This window comes from Hemitrygon akajei, chromosome 4, assembly GCF_048418815.1.
Source record: "Hemitrygon akajei chromosome 4, sHemAka1.3, whole genome shotgun sequence".
Classification (NCBI taxonomy): domain Eukaryota; kingdom Metazoa; phylum Chordata; class Chondrichthyes; order Myliobatiformes; family Dasyatidae; genus Hemitrygon; species Hemitrygon akajei.
The window spans coordinates 29,489,760-29,511,851 of NC_133127.1; the positions used below are offsets into that span (position 1 = coordinate 29,489,760).

Sequence of the window (22,092 nt, forward strand, 5' to 3'; positions counted from 1 at the left end):
CAATCATGATCACGAGTCCCATAAGACCATTAGATACCAGGGCAGTATTTGCATCTGTGTTTGCTTTGGTCATGGCTTGTTTCAAATCTGCAGCCTTTTTATTAGTTCCGGGCTCAGTTTTAGCTTCACTTTCCACAGCAATGGCAATGCTGCTTCCTTCAGCTTGAGGATGAATTTGTGATTCAATTTTGTTCACACCTTTACTTACTGTCATTGATGGGGCATTGATTTTTTTCCCCCCAAACACTTGAGTGTGTGGCGATCTTTACTTGCCTTTCAATAAGATCAACGATGTCAGTGTAGGTAACCTTACAGCTGTGCCCCTTTTTTTTTCTTGCAGTTTATAGAACACTGATCTCCATTTTCCCCAAAATTTGTCAGGCAATTTACTCATGACAATCGTCATATTAGCAGACATGTCCAACTCGCACACATCCTGCATGTCTTCCATGGCATTGCACCAGCCTCTAAGAAAAAGAGTGAAGAGTTTTCCAGTCTTCTGATTTGATATGTGGCCAAGAAAGAGCCTTTTCCATATAGGTCATAGCAATTTTGTGCTCATCACCACCAAAGTATTCCAATAGTAAAGCTTGGGCTTTGATATCTTTGCTCTGGGCTGGCCCGCTGGTAACTTCTGACAAGCTCTTGAGGGTAACGTCCAGCAAACTGCTCAAGAAAATAGAGACAGTCACCATAATTATTCCTCTTGTCTTCGATGCTATTCTTGAAAACGCTCCTAAATGAATGATACTGCAATGGATCGCAATTGAATATTTGAATCTCTTAGGCTGAGATGCAGAGCTGACAAATCTGTTGGAATTCTTTGAGAAAATAACAGGTTGGATAGACAAAGGAGAATTGGTGGATGTTGTGTACCTGGATTTTCAGAAGGCTTTTGATAAGATGCTACACATGAGGCTGCTTATGATAAGAGGTCCTGATATTACGGGATGATACTGGCATGGCTGGAAGACTAGTTGACTGGCAGGAGGCAATGAGTGGGAATAAAGGGGGCCTTTTCCGTTTGGCTGTCAGTAACTAGTGGCGTTCCTAGAGTAGTTATTGGGACTGCTTTTTTACATTGTATGTCAATGATTTGGACGATGGAATTGATGCGATTGCGGCCAAGTTTTCAGATGGGTTGAGAAAGCAAGGAGTCATTGGGAGAATGGGCAAGGGAGTGGCAGATGTAATATAGTTCAAGGAAGTGCATGGTCATGCTCATTGGTAGAAGAAATAAAGTCATAGACTATTTTCTAAACGAGGAGGCAATTCAAAATAAATCCAGAAGTGGAAAGGGTCTTGGGAGTCCTTGTGCAGGATTCCCTCCAGGTCAGCTTGCAGGTTGAGTCAGTGGGAAGGAAGGCAAATGCAATGTTGGCATTCCTTTTGAGAAGACTAGAATATAAGAGCAAGGGAGGTAATGCTGAGACTGTATAAGGCATTGATCAGACCACATTTGAAGTATTGTGAGCAGATTTGGGCTCCTTATCTAAGACGTACTGGCATTGCAGAGGGTTCAGAGGAGGTTCTGGGAATGAAAGGGTTAACATACAAGGAGCATCTGATGGCTTTGGGTGTGTACTCACTGGAGTTTAGAAGAACTTAGGGGGAGTGGGGTGGAATCCCATTGAAACCTGTCAAATATTGAAAGGCTTTGATAGAGTGGATGTGGAGAGTATGCTTCCTCGAGTGGGTGAGTCGTGTACTGCAGGGCACATCCTCAGAACAGAGAGAGACCCATTTCGACAGAAAAGGAATTTCTTTAGTGAGGGTGATGAATGCTTTGCCATGGATGGCTGTGGAGACAGATTCATTTAGGATATTTAAAGTGGAGTTTGTTAGGTTCTTGATTAGTCAGGGCATTAAAGTTTACGGAGAAAAGGCAGAATAATGGGGTTGAGAAAGATAGTAAATCAGCCGTGATGGAATGGTGGAGCAGACGTTGATGGGCCAAAATGGCCTGATTCTACATCTACATCTTATGGTATCTGAATATATGGAGAAGGATTGAAAGTTCATGAAGAACTGTGGAAAATGGGAATTATTCCACTAGAATAAAAACTCCACAAAAGCTCAATGCCCTAACAAAGTGGATAGCCAGGATTGTAGATTGTTCCTTTTTTTTTCATTTTAAAAAAAAGTGTTGATAGTTCTTATCCACATAGGAAAAGGTTATTGCTATAATGTCAGGGGTTCCCAAAGTGGGGTCCAAGGACCCCTTGGCTAATGGCAAGAATCCATGGCCAAAAGATTGGGAGCCCTGCTCTAGAGCAAAGTAGCAGTTTGAGATACAAGCTGAGAATGGAAGGAAGAAACTGAGTTTAATGAAATAATAGTTGAATAACATAACATTAAGAAAATTGCCACCATTGGTTTGAAGGAAGCTGAAGAGAATGAATTGGGACAAGCTTCTAGGAAACTGGAGAATGGGCTGTTTAAATTGCCTGCAAAATGAGGCAGTTGAATTGGTAATGTCAGGGAAAGGAATCCTCTGGAGAAGCTGAATTTTTTTGTCGAGTTCAGGCATAATACAGCTCATTTAGAAACCAGGTAATACAAGAGATGATGTTAAGGAAGGTAGAAAATAATAATTAAACATTTGACAGTAGAAAAACAATGGATGCATATTTAAAGTTGAATGTTGTTATTAGTTGAAGCATTTCTTCCAGTGCATAAAAGTCTATTAAGATAAGATTGTCAAGCAAATAGTATGACATTAGGTTAATGATAAAATAACATAAAAAGAAGTCATCTATACTTGAGAAGACATGGGAATTCTGAACATTCAGAATTTAAAGAGCAAAGATGCCAAATTCATTTTATACTTCCTAATTATAAATCTGAGATCAAGCTAGCAAAAAATAGAAAAATTGCAATATGTGATGTCACTCTATAAAAAAGAAAATAAAAGCAGGGTTCTGTAGTTGAGAGGGAAATTGAAAAACTCTGAGGCATTTAAGGAATCAGTCCAGGGGAATAGTCTTGGCCTGAAACATTACCCGGTAACTGTTTGTTCATTTCCGTAGGTGCTGTCTGGCCTTGAGTTCCTCTAGCGTTTTGCGCATTGCCTTAAAAATCATGCATCTGACTTCATTGTAGAAGATGAAATAAACAATGGTTTGATGATTTGAGAATCACGGGTAATGTGACAGTGAAAGGCTTTAAAGAATCAATAACAGTGGAAAAATTGTGGAAAAATAATGTTGATTTGATTCTTAGTGCTGTCAAGAAATGAGTGAGAGTACTGGATTTGGCAGTCTCTAGGACTTGACAATATCCTGATTGTAGAATGAACTTTTTGCCTTCCAAGCTGGTCGTGACTTGGGGGAAGATGTTCCAATGTAGTATACACACAGAGGCAAATACCAGCAATGTAGTGGATTGCCTAGACATGCCCTGTCTACAAAGACCAGAACAAATCTAACAGGATAATTACTATTCAACTGACAAGGGCCCAGACATCAAGTGTGCTCTGAAAACAGTGCTGGGAACACTGATCTGAAATGATAACCCTGTTTCCATAATTAATGCTTAAACTGCTGGGTGCTTCTGGTATTTTCAGATTTCCAGCATTTGCTGTTTTTAAACAAAATTCTTCAGCAAAGTGTTGGCAGATGTTGTCAATGTTGCTAGCAAGAGGCTCTTGCTCACTGGTGCTGTTGGTTTTACCAAGGACATCAATTTAAAGCAAAGCACAGTCCAAATGTCAACTAATGAGTTCTCTCTTCACCCAGGAATGCCCTCTTCTCATTGTTGCCATCAGGAAGGAGGTACAGAAGCCAAAAGGCTCACAGTCAGTGATTCAGGATGTCTTTTTTCCCCTTTGCCATCTGATTTCTAAGTGGACATTGAACCCATGAACATAACCTCACTGTCTCCCTGTATTTTTTTGCACTATTTTTAATTTAACAATTAAATATGTTCAGCCCCCTCACTGTTCCCTTATACAAACCTAGTCCATTAGCTGGTTCTGCTAACAGCTATGGGACTCCATAGTGAGAAGGCTACCTTTTATAAACAATATATGTCAAGGGTTAATATGATTAGGCTTCAGCCAAACAGGAACATCGTGACTTTCCAATGTAAAGAACCTCTATTTGAGCTAATGCTGCTCTTACACAACTGCTGGTCGGCACGAAATAACACATCATACACTGCATAAAATTTTAAAGAAAGTATATTTACAAATTTCAGCTTTATGGACTAGTTAGTAGGAAAAGAAAAGAAAAAAAAAATCAAAGGACCTGGTCCAAATGTGCACAAAAAGTTGGAGCTCATTTTGAAGTTGTCCTTTTGACTCAAATGCTGGATCCATGAGCTGTGCGAAAGCACACATTTCAAACTTGGATCAAAATCCATCTCCAATCATCGGGCTCTTTCTCGGGAGTATTGGCCCTTCCTCTTTGGAGCCGTTTATCTACACAAAGCACTTATGTGATAGGACCGCTTCTTCCCATGGCATTCTGACTCATCTTCCCTTCCCAAAAAAATCATGTGAACCACACAGTCTGTCACAAGTCTCTTTTTGCCCTGCCCTCTCAAACCTCCTCCCAACTCTGCCGTCCTGATAGGAATGTTGTGTCAGCTAAAATTGAACATCATAGCCCCTTATCTTTCAGCCGGAATCAAAACATCCTAAAAGCAGAGCACCATGCTTTTACCAAACAGCTAAAATGAAATACCTAGAGCATAGCATAAAAATCTTAACCAGAGCATTACATATGCGTATGTACTTTTATTTATTTATCATGTATTGCATTTTACTGCTGCTGCTAAGTTAACAAATTTTGCAACATATGCTGGTGATATTAAACCTGATTCTGAATTCCTAAAGGGAGATACTGTCAAAGCACAACTTGACTAAATATGGCAGAGTAGAAGCATTTAAGACCCTAGGGCATCAAGGGAAAACAATCCAGTGTTTGGAATTACACCTTACACAACAGCACAATATGATTATTAGAGATTAAGTACACCAAATGCGGTTGTAAACTTATGAGGACAGAAACCAAGGTTGACAAATCATCAGTTACTTTTAGCTTTCCTTCCATTGTAAGGTTAGAACAGGGATCTTGCTATTGAAGTTTAATTCCACACCTATCATGTCTGGAGCTGCGTTTGGATTCATACTGGAGTATCCGTGATGCTGAGAAAGTCGTGAATAGCACGTTCAGTGAGTTGGCCACACCGCAGGTAAAGGCTACACAGGCAGAAAGGGGAAGGGGTGGCCACTAGACAGCGTAGCAGTAGGCAGGTAGTGCAGGAGTCCCCTGAGATCATCTCCCTCCCAAACAGATACACTGTTTTGGATACTGCTGGGGGAGATGTCTCATCAGGGGAGGGCAGCAGCAGCCGAGTTCACTGAACCATGGGTGGCTCTGCGGCACAGGAGGGAAGGAAAAGGAGTGGGAGAGCTATAGTGATAGGGGATTCGATTGTAAGGGGAATAGATAGGCGTTTCTGCTGCCACAAACGAGACTCCAAGATGGTATGTTGCCTCCCTGGTGCAAGGGTCAAGGATGTCTCTGATCGGCTGCAGGACATTCTGGAATGGGAGGGTGAACAGCCAGTGGTCGTGGTGCACATAGGTACCAACGATATAGGTAAAAAACGGCATGAGGTCCTACAAGGTGAATTTAGGGAGTTAGGAGATAAACTAAAAAGTAGGACCACAAAGGTAATAATCTCTGGATTACTACCAGTGCCACGTGCTAGTCAGAGTAGAAATAGGAGGATATTTCAGATGAATACGTGGCTTGGTGCAAGGGGGATGGATTCAAATTTCTGGGGCATTGGAACCAGTTCTGGGGGAGGTGGGACCGGTATAAACAGGACGGTCTGCACCTGGGCTGGACTGGAACCAATGTCCTAGGGGAAGTGTTTGCTACTGCTGTTCAGGAGGGTTTAAACTAATGTGGCAGGGGGATGGGAACAAGTGCAGAGAGACAGGGGTGTATAATGAGGGTAGAAGCAAAAAGTAGTAAGGTGAAAAGTAAAAGTGGCAGGCAGGCAAATCCAGGGCAAAAAGCAAAAAGGGCCACTTTTCAACATAATTGTATAAGGGCTAAGAGTGTTGTAAAAACAAGTCTGAAGGCTTTGTATGTCAATGCGAGGAGCATTCGTAACAAGGTGGATGAATTGAATGTGCAGATAGTTATTAATGAATATGATATAGTTGGGATCACAGAGACATGGCTCCAGGGTGACCAAGGATGGGAGCTCAACATCCAGGGATATTCAATATTCAGGAGGGATAGACAGGAAAGAAAAGGAGGTGGGGTAGCGTTGCTGGTTAGAGAGGAGATTAACGCAATAGAAAGGAAGGACATTAGCCTGGAGGATGTGGAATTGATATGGGTAGAGCTGCATAACACTAAGGGGCAGAAAACGCTGGTGGGAGTTGTGTACAGGCCACCTAACAGTAGTAGTGAGGTTTGGGGATGGCATGAAACAAGAAATTAGAAATGCGTGCAATAAAGGAACAGTAGTTATAATAGGTGACTTCAATCTACAGATAGATTGGGTGAACCAAATTGGTAAGGGTGCTGAGGAAGAGGATTTCTTGGAAAGTATGCGGGATGGTTTTCTGAACCAACATGTCGAGGAACCAACTAGAGAGCAGGCCATTCTAGATTGGGTATTGAGCAATGAGGAAGGGTTAGTTAGCAATCTTGTCGTGTGAGGCCCCTTGGGTAAGAGTGACCATAATATGATGGAATTCTTCATTAAGATGGATAGTGACATAGTTAATTCAGAAACAAAGGTTCTGAACTTAAAGAAGGGTAACTTTGAAGGTATGAGATGTGAATTAGCTAAGATAGACTGGCAAATGATACTTAAAGGGTTGACGGTGGATATGCAATGGCAAGCATTTAAAGATCGCATGGATGAACTACAACAATTGTTCATCCCAGTATGGCAAAAGAATAAACCAGGGAAGGTAGTGCACCCATGACTGACGAGGGATATTAGGGATAGTATCAAGTCCAAAGAAGAAACATCCAAATTAGCAAAAGAAAAAGCGGCACACCTGAGGACTGGGAGAAATTCAGAGACCAGCAGAGGAGGGCAAAGGGCTTAATTAGGAAAGGGAAAAAAGATTATGAGAGAAAGCTGACAGGGAACATAAAAACTGACTGTAAAAGCTTTTATAGATATGTGAAAAGAAAAAGATTGGTCAAGACAAATGTAAGTCCCTTACAGTCAGAAACAGTTGAATTGATCATAGGGAACAAGGACATGGCAGACCAATTGAATAACTACTTTGGTTCTGTCTTCACTAAGGAGGACATAAATAATCTTCTGGAAATAGTAGGGGACCGAGGGTCTAGTGAGATGGAGGAATTGAGGGAAATACATGTTAGTAGGGAAGTGGTGTTAGGTAAATTGAAGGGATTAAAGGCAGATAAATCCCCAGGGCCAGAAGGTCTGCATCCCAGAGTGCTTAAGGAAGTAGCCCAAGAAATAGTGGATGCATTAGTGATAATTTTTCAAAACTCCTTAGATTCTGGATTAGTTCCTGAGGATTGGAGGGTAGCTAATGTAACCTCACTTTTTAAAAAAGGAGGGAGAGAAAAACCGGGGAATTATAGACCAGTTAGTCTGACATCAGTGGTGGGGAAAATGCTAGAGTCGGTTATCAAAGATGTGATAACAGCACATTTGGAAAGAGGTGAAATCATCGGACAAAGTCAGCATAGGTTTGTGAAAAGAAAATCATGTCTGACGAATCTTAAGGGGAGAGCCAGTGGATGTGGTATATTTAGATTTTCAAAAGGCTTTTGACAAGGTCCCACATAGGAGATTAGTGTGCAAACTTAAAGCACATGGTATTGGGGGTATGGTATTGATGTGGATAGAGAATTGGTTAGGCAGACAGGAAGCAAAGAGTGGGAGTAAACGGGACCTTTTCAGAATGGCAGGCAGTGACTAGTGGGGTATCGCAAGGCTCAGTGCTGGGACCCCAGTTTACAATATATGTTAATGATTTAGACGAGGGAATTAAATGCAGCATCTCCAAGTTTGCAGATGACACGAAGCTGGGCGGCGGTGTTAGCTGTGAGGAGGATGCTAAGAGGATGCAGGGTGACTTGGATAGGTTAGGTGAGTGGGCAAATTCATGGCAGATGCAATTTAATGTGGATAAATGTGAGGTTATCCACTTTGGTTGCAAGAACAGGAAAACAGCTTATTATCTGAACGGTGGCCAATTAGGAAAAGAGGAGGTGCAAAGAGACATGGGTGTCATTGTACACCGGTCATTGAAGGTGGGCATGCAGGTACAGCAGGCGGTGAAAAAGGCAAATGGTATGTTGGCATTCATAGCAAAAGGATTTGAGTACAAGAGCAGGGAGGTTCTACTGCAGTTGTACAAGGCCTTGGTAAGACCGCACCTAGAGTATTGTGTGCAGTTTTGGTCCCCTAATCTGAGGAAAGACATTCTTGCCATAGAGGGAGTACAAAGAAGGTTCACCAGATTGATTCCTGGGATGGCAGGACTTTCATATGAAGAAAGACTGGATCGACTAGGCTTATACTCACTGGAATTTAGAAGATTGAGGGGGGAATCTTATTGAAACGTATAAAATTCTAAAGGGATTGGACAGGCTAGATGCAGGAAGATTGTTTCCGATGTTGGGGAAGTCCAGAACGAGGGGTCACAGCTTAAGGATAAAGTGGAAGCCTTTTAGGACCGAGATGAGGAAAAACTTCTTCACACAGAGTGGTGAATCGGTGGAATTCTCTGCCACAGGAAACAGTTGAGGCTGGTTCATTGGCTATATTTAAGAGGGAGTTAGATATGGTTCTTGTGGCTAAAGGGATCAGGGGGTATGGAGAGAAAGCAGGTACAGGGTTCTGAGTTGGATGATCAGCCATGATCATACTGAATGGTGGTGCAGGCTCGAAGGGCTGAATGGCCTACTCCTGCACCTATTTTCTATGTTACTAACTTGAAAAGAAATAAGACAGGCCAAGCTAACCAGCAGCAAGATCTTGATAATCTACAAAGGTAGGCTGAGAAGTGTGAATTAATACAAAATGGCTATTAACAGTGGAGAGACTCTAACTACCTTTGACATTAGTGTGCCTTTCAGTGGAGAATGTTGAAGTTGAAACGGTGAGTTGCCTTGCATTTGCAGTCTTGATAAAGATAGTCCTAAACTGATGTGGGGCAGGGAGTTCTTGCATTTAGATTTGTCAAGGACTGGCTATATATTTTCAAGAAAAGGTGGTATGAGGAAACCACATGCAGGTGAAAATGCATTCATGCCTGCTGTCCTGGTCCTTGATGATAGAGATTGAGTTTGCAAGATGCCGTCGGTAGACAAGGTGAGCAACTGTGGCACATTTTGTAGACCATGTTTACTGCAGCTGTGTATAAGTGGCGGTAGAAATGAAGGTTGTAGGAGGAGGAGGAGGTGCCAAGCCCATGGGCTGCATTATTTTGGATGATGTTGACATTCTTGAGAGCTCTACATTGAGGCACATGGAGAATACTTCATCACATTCCTGGCTTGTTTCCTAGATGGTGGAAAGTCTTAGGGTGTCAGGAAGTGAGTCTTCCTCTGCAGGGAAACTTTATCTCTGACCTGTTCTTGCAACCACTGTTGAGATTTTTTTTTATTAATAGTCATCTCTGCCCTTTTGGTATACTGATGGTGGTGGACTCAAAAAGTAGCAAAGATAGCTGTCGTTATCCGAGCATTAATGGGGATTTTAGGATTTCCTTCCATTATTGGGCAAGATGTTTATCTCAGTGATGTTCATGCGTTTGAAATGTTTTTGACTTGAATGTATGTGATACAAATAAGAATGTTCAAATGTCAAGTTATATTTGGGACACTTTAACAACTGATGGAATTGATTAGTTCTTGATCATGTGTAATTCTTAGATTAGATCTGTCTCCAAAAAGCTATTAAAACTGAAATGTTTGGGGAAAAAAATGCTATCCTCATGTGATTTTCACCATGAAACTAGAGTTAGAGCCTCAAAGATGAATTTAACTTGATATACAAGTTATTTTTATAGGCTTATTTAATAATAAGTTAATATTCTTTCCTATAGGCTGAACAATGCACCAATCCAAGGATTTGCCCATGATGTTGGTAATAAGACAACTATCCGAATGAGCTACCCAGAGGGAGCACCAAAATCTCCTTTGGAGTATGATCCGTATATGCTGTTTGTTGCTGTAATGTATAAGGGAGTAGATTTCAGCTGGCTGAAAGCTATGATCAAAAAAGAACAAGTGGTAAGTGAATCAATAAAATGTCAATATTTCAAACTTGCGTGCTTTTTCTTTTATGTCGTGGGTAGTGGTAGCTGGGACTTATTTTTGGCTGAAGGCTGACATGGCGGTGTTTTGTAAGAAACTGTGCTGGCAAGACCTTTGGAGTTCTAGGTTCAATGCTCCCTGAAAGTGGCTGCACAGGTTGACAAGGTGATAAGGAAGGCCTATGTTCTGCTGCCTTTATTAGTCCTAAATGCCTAAAAAAAAAAGGCAAGATTTTCTTCTGCCTTCTTTATCACTATCAACCTGTGCCTCAAAGGAACTGGGTTCACAAGTCAGGAAGTTGTATTGCAGTTTTATAAAACTCTCGTTAACCCGCATCTGTAGTATTGTATTCAGTTTTAGTCACTCCATTATAGAACGATGTCAAGGGCTTAGGAGGGGACGTAGATGATGCTTGTTTGGGTTTGAGGTCATGTGCTACAAGGCCCTCCTTCTCTTACTACTGCAGTCGGGTGGGAGGTGCAGGAGTATTGGGTCCCACACTGCCAGGTTTGGGAGCAGCAGTTGCTCTGCAGCCACTGGGCTCCCAGACAGGCTTCACTTATCTCTGCAGCTGTGGACTCACTTTTGGGCACTCTGCAATTCATGTTCCATGTGTTTTTGTTTTGCTATTTGCATGATTTGATCAAGGCTAGTCTTAGCTGAACCGGCTCTGTGGCTGTGAACTCACTTTCAGCCGCTCGATGCTTAATGTTTCCTGTGTTGTTTACTTATTTACTGTTTGCACAATTTGTACTTTTTTCACAAATTGTTTGACCACCTTCGTTTGGGTTCTATCGTGTTTCTTTGTTTTGTTGTTGCCTGCAAAAAGACGAATCTCAAGGTTGATAATAAATGAACTTTGAGAGGTTAGACCATGGATTCCCAAGCTTTTTTATCCCATTAAGCAAGGGGTCTGTGGACCCCAAGTTGCAACCAATGCCAAACTAGAGTTCTTTCCACTGGGGTGGTGGAGGCTGAAGAGAGATAAGGTTAATAAGATTGAGAAGGATAGTTAGACGTCCAGTATCCTTTTCCCATTGTTAAAATGTCTAACACCAGAAGTCATGCATTTAAGGTGAGGGGTGTAGGTTCAAAGGAGATGTATAGGGTATGTTTATTTTTGTGTGGAGAGTGGTGGTGCCTGGAATTCTCTGCCTGTGGTGGTTGAGGCAAATATAGAAGCATTGAAGTGCTGTTAGGCACAAGAATGTGCAGGAAATGGAAAGATGTGAACATTGGGTAGGCTGAAGGGATAAGTTTAGATGGACATTTAGTTACTAATGTAATTAGTTCAGTATAACACTGTGCTATACTGTTCTATGGCAAGAAAATCAGCACGTGTAGATGTTTACAGCAGCACTGAAGCTGACTACTAGAGGGTCTGTATATCACTCAGTCATCTCAGAAAATCAGTTGTACTGTTGACAGCTGTATGTGGAGATGGCAGAGATCTTGTTTGGCATAGGTGCAACATTTACCTGAATGGAAAAAGAATTTACTATTTTAAGACTTTCCAAAGGCACTAGATAACAGAATCCTAACGTGTATTTGAATAGAAAGAGCAATTGTTCCACCAATATGAAGTGGTGTGCAGCTTCAATGTGATGCAAGTCATTGAAATATCTCAGGCAAACTTTTTATTCTGCCATAAATCTTTGAAGGGTAATAAGAGTAGAGAATTCAAAAGTTCATTTATTATCAAAGTATGTATGCCGAATGTGTGTGGCCTCCGTCGGTCGTGGTCGACCATGGGTATTGTGCCTCTGGTGGTCACTGGGAGTGGCCTCTCCAGGGCGCAAGCCCAGGCAGAGATCATATGGAGATCTGTCTGTTGCCCATGCAGTGGGACCACCTCTCCATGTTGATGACAGGTCCAAAGGAACGACGAAAATCGATACAGTTTGGTGCCAGCAGCATCACAGAAGTTGTGTGCCGGTGCTGGGTACAGCAGTCAGCCACCTCGGAACTCCAACTCCCGATTTATTACTTTTTTTTTCCTCGGGGTTTACTGCCAAAGCCTTTCCTGTGAGTGGGTATAGCCGCAAGGCAGTGGAGGTCTGAAATCGGAATTTTCCCTCTCCTAGATGAGCTACCATCGGTGGTTAACGAGCCCCATCTGCCTGGAGCAACTGGTTTTAAGGTGCCAGTGGTCTGACTTTGCCCTTTCTGTCAGTGAGAACAGCTCCGCCGGGCTTAAGAACTATGCCACATGTGAAGGCCAGGAGTTGGAGTGGGTTGTCAGAGAGTATTTGAGACGCACACCATGAAGAGCATTTGTTTAGCAGTGGGAGCACGTCCCCGCTACCACACTTTGGCTATGACTACCCTTGGAGCCTTATGCTGAATACAACTCTGAGAATTGCTTCTCTAGGTAGCCTCGAAACAAAGAAAGCCATGGAAGTCATTCTGAGAGAAACATCAAACCCACCCACCACACAAAAAAGAAAGGTAACACGGTAATCAACGCCCAAACCCCCACTGCACAAAAATGTGCACAAAATCTTAACAAAACCATCAACCCCCTCCTCCACAAACCCCTGTTCCTTGCACAAAAAAGAATGGGTTAACTTCTGTATGATGAAGTAACAGCTAATGAAGCCTTTGTTCCAGCTGAAAGCATATGCAACAAAATATTCAGTCAGGAACTGTGATTTAGGGTGCAAAAGTTTACCTGATTTTGTTTACAGGATATTTTACCGTGAGTAAGGGACTTCAGCACTGTGGAAAAATTACTGAGGGGATTTCCTTTCCTAGGTGGTATTTTGTTTTCAGATGGCACGTCATGACTGGTTGCTGTGTCTGTTTTATGATTTGCAAGAATGATTTAATTCGTTTCATTCGTTCCTGTTGATTGAGAAGTTTGTGCTGGAGCCCTGACATAACCTTGACTGGTTGGTAAGACTATTTTGGTATATGAACATGGCTACTGCCAAGATATCATTAACATACCATTAAAAATTTATTGTTCAAAAAGAAGTGATACAGGGAGATTGAATTCAAACAATACACACAAAATGCTGGTGGAACACAGCAGGCCAAGCAGCATCTATAGGGAGAAGCACTGTCTCAACGAAGGGTCTCGGCCCGAAACGTCGACAGTGCTTCTCCCTATAGATGCTGCCTGGCCTGCTGTGTTCCGCCAGCATTTTGTGTGTGTGTTGTTTGAATTTCCAGCATTTGCAGATTTCCTCGTTTGTAGATTGAATTCAAAACTGGCTTGACAGATGGTAGTGGTGGAGGGCAGTTATCCTTATTGGAAGTCTGTGACTAGAGGTATTCCACAGGGAGCAGTACTGAGACTTCTGTTTGTGACATGAGGGGGACTTGAACAAAAAGTGGATAAGCTGTAAGACTGAAAAATTGATGGAGCTGTGGATACTGAAAAAGGTTGTTAATAGATACAGCAGGATATAAATCACTTGGAAACATGAGCAGAGAAATGATAGATGGACAAATGTGAAATAATTTACTATGAAGATTAAATCATCTATTTAGCTTGCTAAGTTGTAAATGATTGGTTTATCCTTACTACTTGTTAACCAATTGACTTATTAATGTCTTGCATTTAAGTCCATGATTTTACCTTGTTATGACGCTTTATTGAATGCTGTTTAGAAATATAAATGTGTTATGTCCATTGGCATTATTTCATCCACTCTGATAATTAGATCATAAAATAACAATGCTCTTTCACTATCATGAAACCTAGTTCGGCTGTCCCTAATTGACCTATGGTTTTCTAAATGCTTGGTTGTTTCACCTTTAATAATTGAGCATTTACATACCTGACAGCCAATGCTCACCTAATAGGTGTAGAATTCCCATCTTTCTCCTTGCTAGTTTGCAAAATGATGAATTTGCTGGTTTCCAATCTGCTGAAACCTTTCTGAACATTCCTTAGATTTTGAAGTTCATGAGTGTGTTGTACGAGGGCAGGAAGAGCGAGCAACGGCATCTCTTTAGAGTGGAGGAGGATGAAGAGGTGACTTGATAGAGGTGTATAATATGCTAAGAAGCATTGATGAGTGGACAGGCAGTGACCATTTCTCAGAGTGGAAATATTCAAAATAAATTTATGATTAAAGTACCAATGAAAAAAATATTCACCCCCTTGGAAGCTTTCATGTTTTATTGTTTTACAAGATTGAATCACAGTGGATTTAATTTGACTTTTTTGATTCCGATCAACAGAAAACACTCTTTCTTGTCAAAGTGAGAATGTTTCTACAAATGGTCTGTTTATTACAATTATTAAACACAAAATAATTGAATGCATAATTACTCACCACCTTCAAGTTAGTATTTAGTAGGTGCACCTTTAGCAGCAATTGTGTCTGTGTGGATAGGTCTCTTATCAGGTTTGCACATCTGGACACTGCAATGTTTCCCTATTCTTTACAAAACTGCTCAAGTTCCATCAGAATGCATGGGGATCGTGAGTGAACAGTTCCTTCCAAGTCCAGCCACAAATTCTCAATTGGGTTGAGGACTGGACTTTGACTTGTCCACTCCAGGCCATTAACTGTTGTTTTTAAGCCATCCCTATGTATTTTTGGCTTTATGCTTGGAGTCATTGTCTTGTTGGCAAACAAGTCTTCTCTGGGCACTGTTCTCTTGCAGAGTGCATCAGGTTTTCCTTCAAGATTTCGCCATATTTTGCTGCATTTGTTTTACCCCTTCACAAGCCTTCCAGGGCTTGCTGCAGTGAAGCATTCTCACAACATGATGCAGTCACCACCATGCTCCACTGTAGGGATAATGTGTTTTTGATGTGCGGAGTTTGCCTTATGCCAAGCATAGCGTTTAGTCTGATGGCCAAAAAGCTCAATTTTGATTTCATCAGACTATAGAACCACCTTCTAGCTGACTTCAGAGTCCTCCCACATGCTTTCTGGCAAACTCTAACTGAGATTTCATGTGATTTTTTTTCAACAGTGGCTGTCTCTTTGCCACTCTCCTATAAAGCTGTGACTGGTGAAGCACCCGGGCAACAGCCTCTGTATGCGCAGTCATTCCCTTCTCAGGCACTGAAGCTTGTAACTCATCCAGAGTTGTCATAGGTCTCTTTACAGCCTCCCTCACTAGTCCTCTTCTTGCACGGTCACTCAGTTTTTGAGGACAGGCTGCTCTAGGCAGATTCACAGCTGTACCATATTCTTTCCATTTCTTGATGATTGACTTAACTGGGATATTCAGTGACTTGTTTTCTTGTATTCATCTCCTGACTTGTGCTTTTCAATAACCTTTTTGGAGTTGCTTGGAGTGTTCTTCTGTCTTTATGATGTATTTTTGCCAGGATACTGACTCACCAACAGTTGGACCTTCCAGATACTGATGTAATTTTGCTACAATCAATTGAAACAACTTGACTGCACAGTCTCCAAAACCAGATCTCCAGTTATCAAATTATGTGACTTCTAAAACCATTTGGCTGCACCGGTGATGATTTGGTGTGTCATATTAAAGGAGGTTAATATTTACACAATTAATTATTTTGATTTATATTTATAATTAATCTGGATTTCTTTGTAGAGATCTGTTTTCACTTTGACACAAAAGAATGTGTTGATCAGTGTCAAAAAAAGCCGAATTAAATCCATTGTGATTCAACATTGTAAAGCAATAAAACATGAAAACTTCTGGGCGGGGTGGGGGAGTGAATACTTTTCATAGGCACTGTATGCTACCCTGAGGTTCATTTTCTGATTAATGGGTAATGTGAGTGGTGATAATTTATGGTGATTGGAGGGATGGCAGAGGAAGGTTTTATTTTAGAGTGGTAAGTGCATGATGTACTCAGCTAGTGGTAGTAATAGAGGCAGATACATTGTGGAGACTTAAGAGACTCTTAATGCACATGGATGGAAGAAAAATGGAGAGCTATGCGGGAAGGAAGGGTTAGATTGATCTTGGAGTAGATTAAAAGGTCAACACAGCACAAGCCAAAGGACCTATACTTTGGCTGTAATACAACACAGAACCTTGCAGCAATGTTTCTGCAGCCACTTTATGGAATGTAGACCATCACAAGCAGACATCTTTGGTCTCGCTAGTTTGCCTGCTAGCTGTTCTCTACTGAGAGTAAGAGTTGAACTTTCTCACTTTTCTGTAGCCCTTTGTGAAGACTGATCCATATTAAGGTCTCTTCTATTTCCTTATTTTGTATTAATACTCTCAGTATGAGCTTTTAAAGGGTCAGCATTTTCTTTTGTCACTCTCTTCCTTTTATGTATATGTAACCTAGTGCTACCTTGTTAGTTAATGTTAAAGTTCTGTTTTTTTCCTCTAAATAAATGTATCATAGGTAATGGCGAGGGATTTAAAGTTGCTGACTCTCTCCACCTTGACCCCCAATGAAGACTGACACATGGACATCTGCTTTCCTGCTCTGGTAGTCAATAATCTGCTCCTTGATTTTCCTGACATTGAGTGATTGGTTGTTGTGGCAGGATTTTCAGTCTCCCTCCGAAATGCTGATTCATCACCACCTTTGATTCAGCCAACAACACTGGAGCTGTTCTTAGCCTCACAGACATGAGAATAAAGCAAGTAGAACTGGGGGCTAAGCACAGCCTTGTGCTGATGGTGACTGTGAAGGAGATGTCGTTGCCATGCTGAATTGACTGGGGTCTGCAAGTGAAGATCCAGTTGCACAAGGGCATACTGAGGCCTAGGTCTTGGAGCTTATTGATTATTTTTGAGAGGATGATAGTATTGAATGTCGAGCTGTACTCAAAGAGCATCCTGATGTATGCATCTTTACTGTCTAGGTGTTCAAGAGTTGAATTAAAAAGCCAATTAAATCATAACTGCTGTTAACCTTTTGTGACAGGAGGCAGATTGGAGTGATCCAAGTCGCACCTTGGGTAAGAGCCTCTCAAAGCACTTCATCACAGTGGCAGTAAGTGCTACTGGATGATGGTCATTGAGGCAGGTTACCGTTCTCGGTAGGATTTGTAGCCTGTGGGTACCTCAGACTGTTGAAGCGAGACGTAAAAGCCATCAGGGAACACCCCAGCCAGTTGAATAACGCCAGTCTTCAGTACCCGGCCAGGTATCCCATCTGAGCCAGATGCTTTTGGTGAGTTCACCTTGCCGATGGATGCTCCCATGTTAGCATGAGTGAAATAACAAGGTTATTATCAGGGGCCTGTGGGGATTCAAGAAGGTGCCTCTGTGTTTTGAGAGTCAAAATAAACAAAATGCATTGAGGTTATCTGGGAGTCACCTGTGTCACTATGCCACCACTGAGCTCATCTAAACGGAGCGGTGTTGTAAGAAAGCAGTATCCATCATCATCAAGAGCCTCTGCCATCCAGGCCTTGGTCTCTTCTCGCTGCTGCCATCAGGAAGTATGGTACAGGAACCTCAGTACGCGTGCCACCAGGTTCAGGAAAAGTTATTGCCCCTCAGCTATCAAGCTCTTGAAACGGGATAACTTCACTCTCCCCATCACTGAACTGTTCCCACGACCTATGGACTCACTTTCAAGGACTCTTCATCTCATGTTCTCAATACTTATTGATTATTTGCACAGTTTTTTTTTTACACACTCGTTCTTGTCCGTCTGTTGGGTCTCATCTTTTACTCATTCTATTGTTTTATATTTACTGTGATTGCCTGCAAGAAAATGAACCTCAGTTGTATATAGTGACATGTATGTACTTTGACAATAAGTTTACCTTGAGCTTTGGTTTCACTTGAGAGGTGATAGCTTTCAAGCACTGCCGCAACTGTTGAACAATCTTTTGTGATTCAAGTTTGGTCAGAATTTCCACATCACCTATGAGATGGCTTTCCAGAGGTTAATTCTTTCAATCCATTACTATTTTTGACTTCGGCAGCCCTCCTCTCTGTAAAGTTTACTTGTCATGTCTTCAGTTTTCCCCTCGATAAAAATGCTGCATTTCTAAATTGGCCACTAGGAGGAGTAAACAACCTTTCTGCTCTCTATCGACTTCGTAAGCAGTTCTCTGCTGTGTTAATGCCTGCAGCTGTTATGGCCATTCTGAAGGTGGTTATTTCAGTAACTGATTGTCGCTAACTATTCCGAGGCTGGTGTAAATGCAGTTTGAATAATTGTAGCGATGTACTACATACAGAGCTAGAGACGACACGCAGTCGGTAAGTCGTTTCGAGACTAGTTTATTCAAACTTCGCGGTGCTGACATTTAATCCCTAGTGCCCGCTCTCTCTGGGTGGAAATGATGTCAGAGGTGCATTACCAAAGTCTCCCCCCGCGCGCTGGCTATTTGTGAGCCGGTTCGCCTGCAAAGAAAGTGGGTCGCCACATAACCCAACCCCCCCCCCAAGAACCAGCGATACACCCCCCAATGTCCACAGTCTGGATCAGCCTCTGTTTGGGAGGTCTGCCTCTGAGCCGCGGTGCCTGAACCTCGACCGACTGCGCCAAGTCCACATGGGCTGGTTTGAGTCGGTCCACCGTGAAAACCTCCTCTTTCCCCCCAATGTCCAGAACGTACGTGGACCCGTTGTTGTTGATCACCTTGAATGGCCTATCGTACAACCGCTGTAGCGGTGCCCGGTGTCCGCCCCTTCGTACAAACACAAACTTACAGTTCTGCAGGTCTTTGGGTACATGGGTCGGGGTCCATCCGTGCAGTGAAGTCAGCATGGGGGCCAGATTGCCTAGCCTTTCGTGTAGTCTGTCCAGGACTGCTGCGGGTTCTTCCTCTTGCCCCCTTGGGGCTGGTATGAACTCCCCGGGGACGACCAGGGGTGCGCCGTACACCAACTCGGCCGACGAGGCATGCAGATCCTCTTTGGGCGCTGTGCAAATTCCAAGCAGGACCCAGGGAAGCTTGTCCACCCAGTTAGGTACTCTCAGGCAGGCCATGAGAGCCGACTTTAAGTGACGGTGGAAGTGTTCCACTAGTCCGTTGGACTGTGGGTGGTAGGCAGTAGTGTGGTGTAGCTGCGTTCCCAACAGGCTGGAGGTGATCTGGGCACCTCTGTCAGAGGTAATGTGGGCCGGTATCCCAAAGTGTGCTACCCAGGTTGCAATCAGTGCTCGGGCGCAGGAATCGGCAGATGTGTCGGTGAGTGGGACAGCCTCTGGCCACCTCGTGAACCGGTCTACCATAGTTAGGAGGTACCGCGCTCCTCGGGACACTGGTAGGGGGCCCACGATATCCACAGGAATGTGGTTGAACCTCCGGTGGGTGGGTTCGAACTGCTGCGGTGGGGCTTTAGTGTGCTGCTGCACCTTGGCTGTTTGGCACTGCGCGCACGTTCTGGCCCATTCACTGACCTGCTTGCGAAGTCCGTGCCATGCAAACTTGCTGGAGACCAGCCAGACGGTTGTCCTGATAGATGGGTGCGCGAAACTGTTAATGGAGTCGAAAACTCGCTGCCTCCAGGCTGCCGGGATGATGGGGAGAGGTTGGCCGGTAGCCACGTTGCACAGGAGGGTCCTCTCACCTGGGCCTACGAGAAAGTCCTGCAGCTGCAAATCCGAGACTGTGGTCCTGTAGCTGGGCATCTCGTCATCTGCCTGCTGCGCCTTCGCCAGTGCTGCATAGTCCACCCCCAGGGACAGGGCCTGGGCAGCTGATCTGGAAAGTGCGTCGGCCATGACGTTGTCCTTTCCTGAGACATGCTGGATGTCCGTCGTGTACTCGGAGATGTAGGACAGATGTTGCTGCTGGCGAGCCCACCAGGGATCGGACACCTTTGTGAACGCGAAGGTCAATGGTATGTGGTCCGTGAATGCAGTGAATGGCCTGCCTTCCAAGAAATACCTGAAATGCCGGATTGCCAGATACAGTGCCAACAGCTCCCGGTTGAAAGCACTGTACTTGAGTTCGGGTGGTCATAGGTGCTTGCTGGAGAATGCCAGGGGTTGCCAGCGCCCCCGATGAGCTGCTGCAGCACCCCACCAACTGCTGTGTTGAATGCGTCCACCGTGAGTGCGGTCGGAACGTCCGTTCTGGGGTGCACCAGCATCGCAGCATCTGCCAAGGCTTCCTTGGCTTTAACGAAAGCGGCCGCGGCCTCCTCGTCCCAAGTAATGTCCTTGCCTTTACCCGACATCAGGGTGTACAAAGGGCGCATGATACGGGCTGCTGAGGGGAGGAAACGGTGGTAGAAGTTCACCATACCAACGAACTCCTGCAGGCCTTTGACCGTGTTGGGCCGGGCAAAGTGGTGGATCGCGTCTACCTTGGCAGGCAGAGGTGTTGCCTCGTCTTTGGTAATCCTGTGGCCCAGGAAGTCAATGGTATCGAGACCGAACTGGCATTTGGCCGGGTTGATCGTGAGGCCGAAATCACTCAGGTGGGAGTAGAGCTGGCGGAGGTGGGACAGATGCTCCTGGCGACAACTGCTGGCTATAAGGATGTCGTTCAAATAGATGAACGCAAAGTCCAGGTCACGTCCCACCACATCCATTAGCCGCTGGAACGTCTGTGCGGCATTCTTCAGGCCGAGTGGCATTCTGAGGAACTCGGAACAGGCCGAACGGGGTAATGAGTGCTGTTTTGGGGATGTCTTCAGGGTGCACCAGGATTTGACGGTATCCCCGGACGAGGTCTACTTTGGAAAATATTCTTGCCCCGTGCAGGTTTGCTGCAAAGTCCTGTATGTGCGGCATGGGGTAGCGGTCTGGAGTTGTGGCCTCGTTCAGTCTGCGGTAGTCTCCACATGGTCTCCAACCCCTGGCTGCTTTGGGCACCACATGCAGGGGGGAGGCCCATGGACTGTCGGACCTCCGTACGATCCCCAATTCCTCCATCCTCTTGAACTCCTACTTCGCCAGGCAGAGCTTGTCCGGGGGAAGCCTTCGTGCGCGGGCGTGGAGGGGTGGTCCCTGGGTCGGGATGTAGTGCTGTACCCCGTGTCTGGGCATGGCTGCCATGAACTGCGGTGCCAGAATCGATGGAAAGTCCGCCAGGATTCTGGTGAATTCATTGTCCGACAGCGTGATGGAGTCCAGGTGTGGGGCTGGCAACTTTCACGTCTGGAAAGTCTCGGCATGTACTAGTCTTTTCCCTTGCAAGTCGACCAGCAGGCTGTGAGCTCGCAAGAAGTCCACCCCCAGGAGTGGTTGGGCCACCGCGGCCAGTGTGAAGTCCCACGTGAACCGGCTGGCGCCGAACTGTAGCTGCACTGTGCGGGTGCCGTAGGTCCGTATCGTGCTGCCATTTGCGGCCCTCAGGGTGGGTCCTGGCTTCCTGTCGTACCCCATCAGGGGCAAGACGCTGATTTCCGCTCCGGTGTCGACCAGGAAGCGGCGTCCTGACTGTTTGTCCCAGACGTGCAAGAGGCTGTCCTGGTGGCCCTTGCAGGGCGGGCGACAACAGCGGACTTCTGTGCCCCACCGCTGGTGGTAGAAACACCACTGTTCACTGTCCTCCTCACTCCTGCCTCTGTGTTGTGTGCGCCCCCTGCCGGGCCTGGTCTGGTCTGCTGTTGGGCGTGTGGCCTGGTAATCTGACCGACGGAGGCCACGCTCTCCCTCTTGGCTTTCCCCAGCACGTCTGCCTGGGCCGCCACCTTCCGGGGGTCGCTGAAATCTGCGTCAGCCAGCAGCAGATGTGTGTCCTCAGGCAGCTGCTCTAGGAACACTTGCTCGAACATGAGGCAGGGCTTGTGTCCGTCAGCCAGGGACAGCATCTCGTTCATCAATGCTGACGGCAGTCTGTCTCCCAAACCATCCAGCTGAAGCAGGTGGGCACCCCGCTCACGCCGCGAGAGGCCAAAGGTCCCAATGAGCAGTGCTTTGTATGCTTCATATTTGCCTTCTTCCGGGGGCGACTGTATGAAATCCGCAACCTGGGCGGCCGTCTCCTGG

The 22,092-nt window shown here is 44.5% G+C and overlaps 1 protein-coding gene across 3 annotated transcripts in view; it reads left to right on the forward strand.

Moving 5' to 3' along the window:
• The window catches only part of LOC140726191 (lactosylceramide alpha-2,3-sialyltransferase-like), a 102,517-nt gene that overhangs the window by 47,016 nt on the left and 33,409 nt on the right, over positions 1 to 22,092 (forward strand). For all 3 annotated transcript variants that reach the window (XM_073042222.1, XM_073042221.1, XM_073042220.1), the window contains one exon: positions 10,070 to 10,256. In XM_073042222.1, coding sequence (XP_072898323.1) covers positions 10,070 to 10,256 — 187 coding nt within the window. The remainder of the gene's footprint in view (positions 1 to 10,069; positions 10,257 to 22,092) is intronic.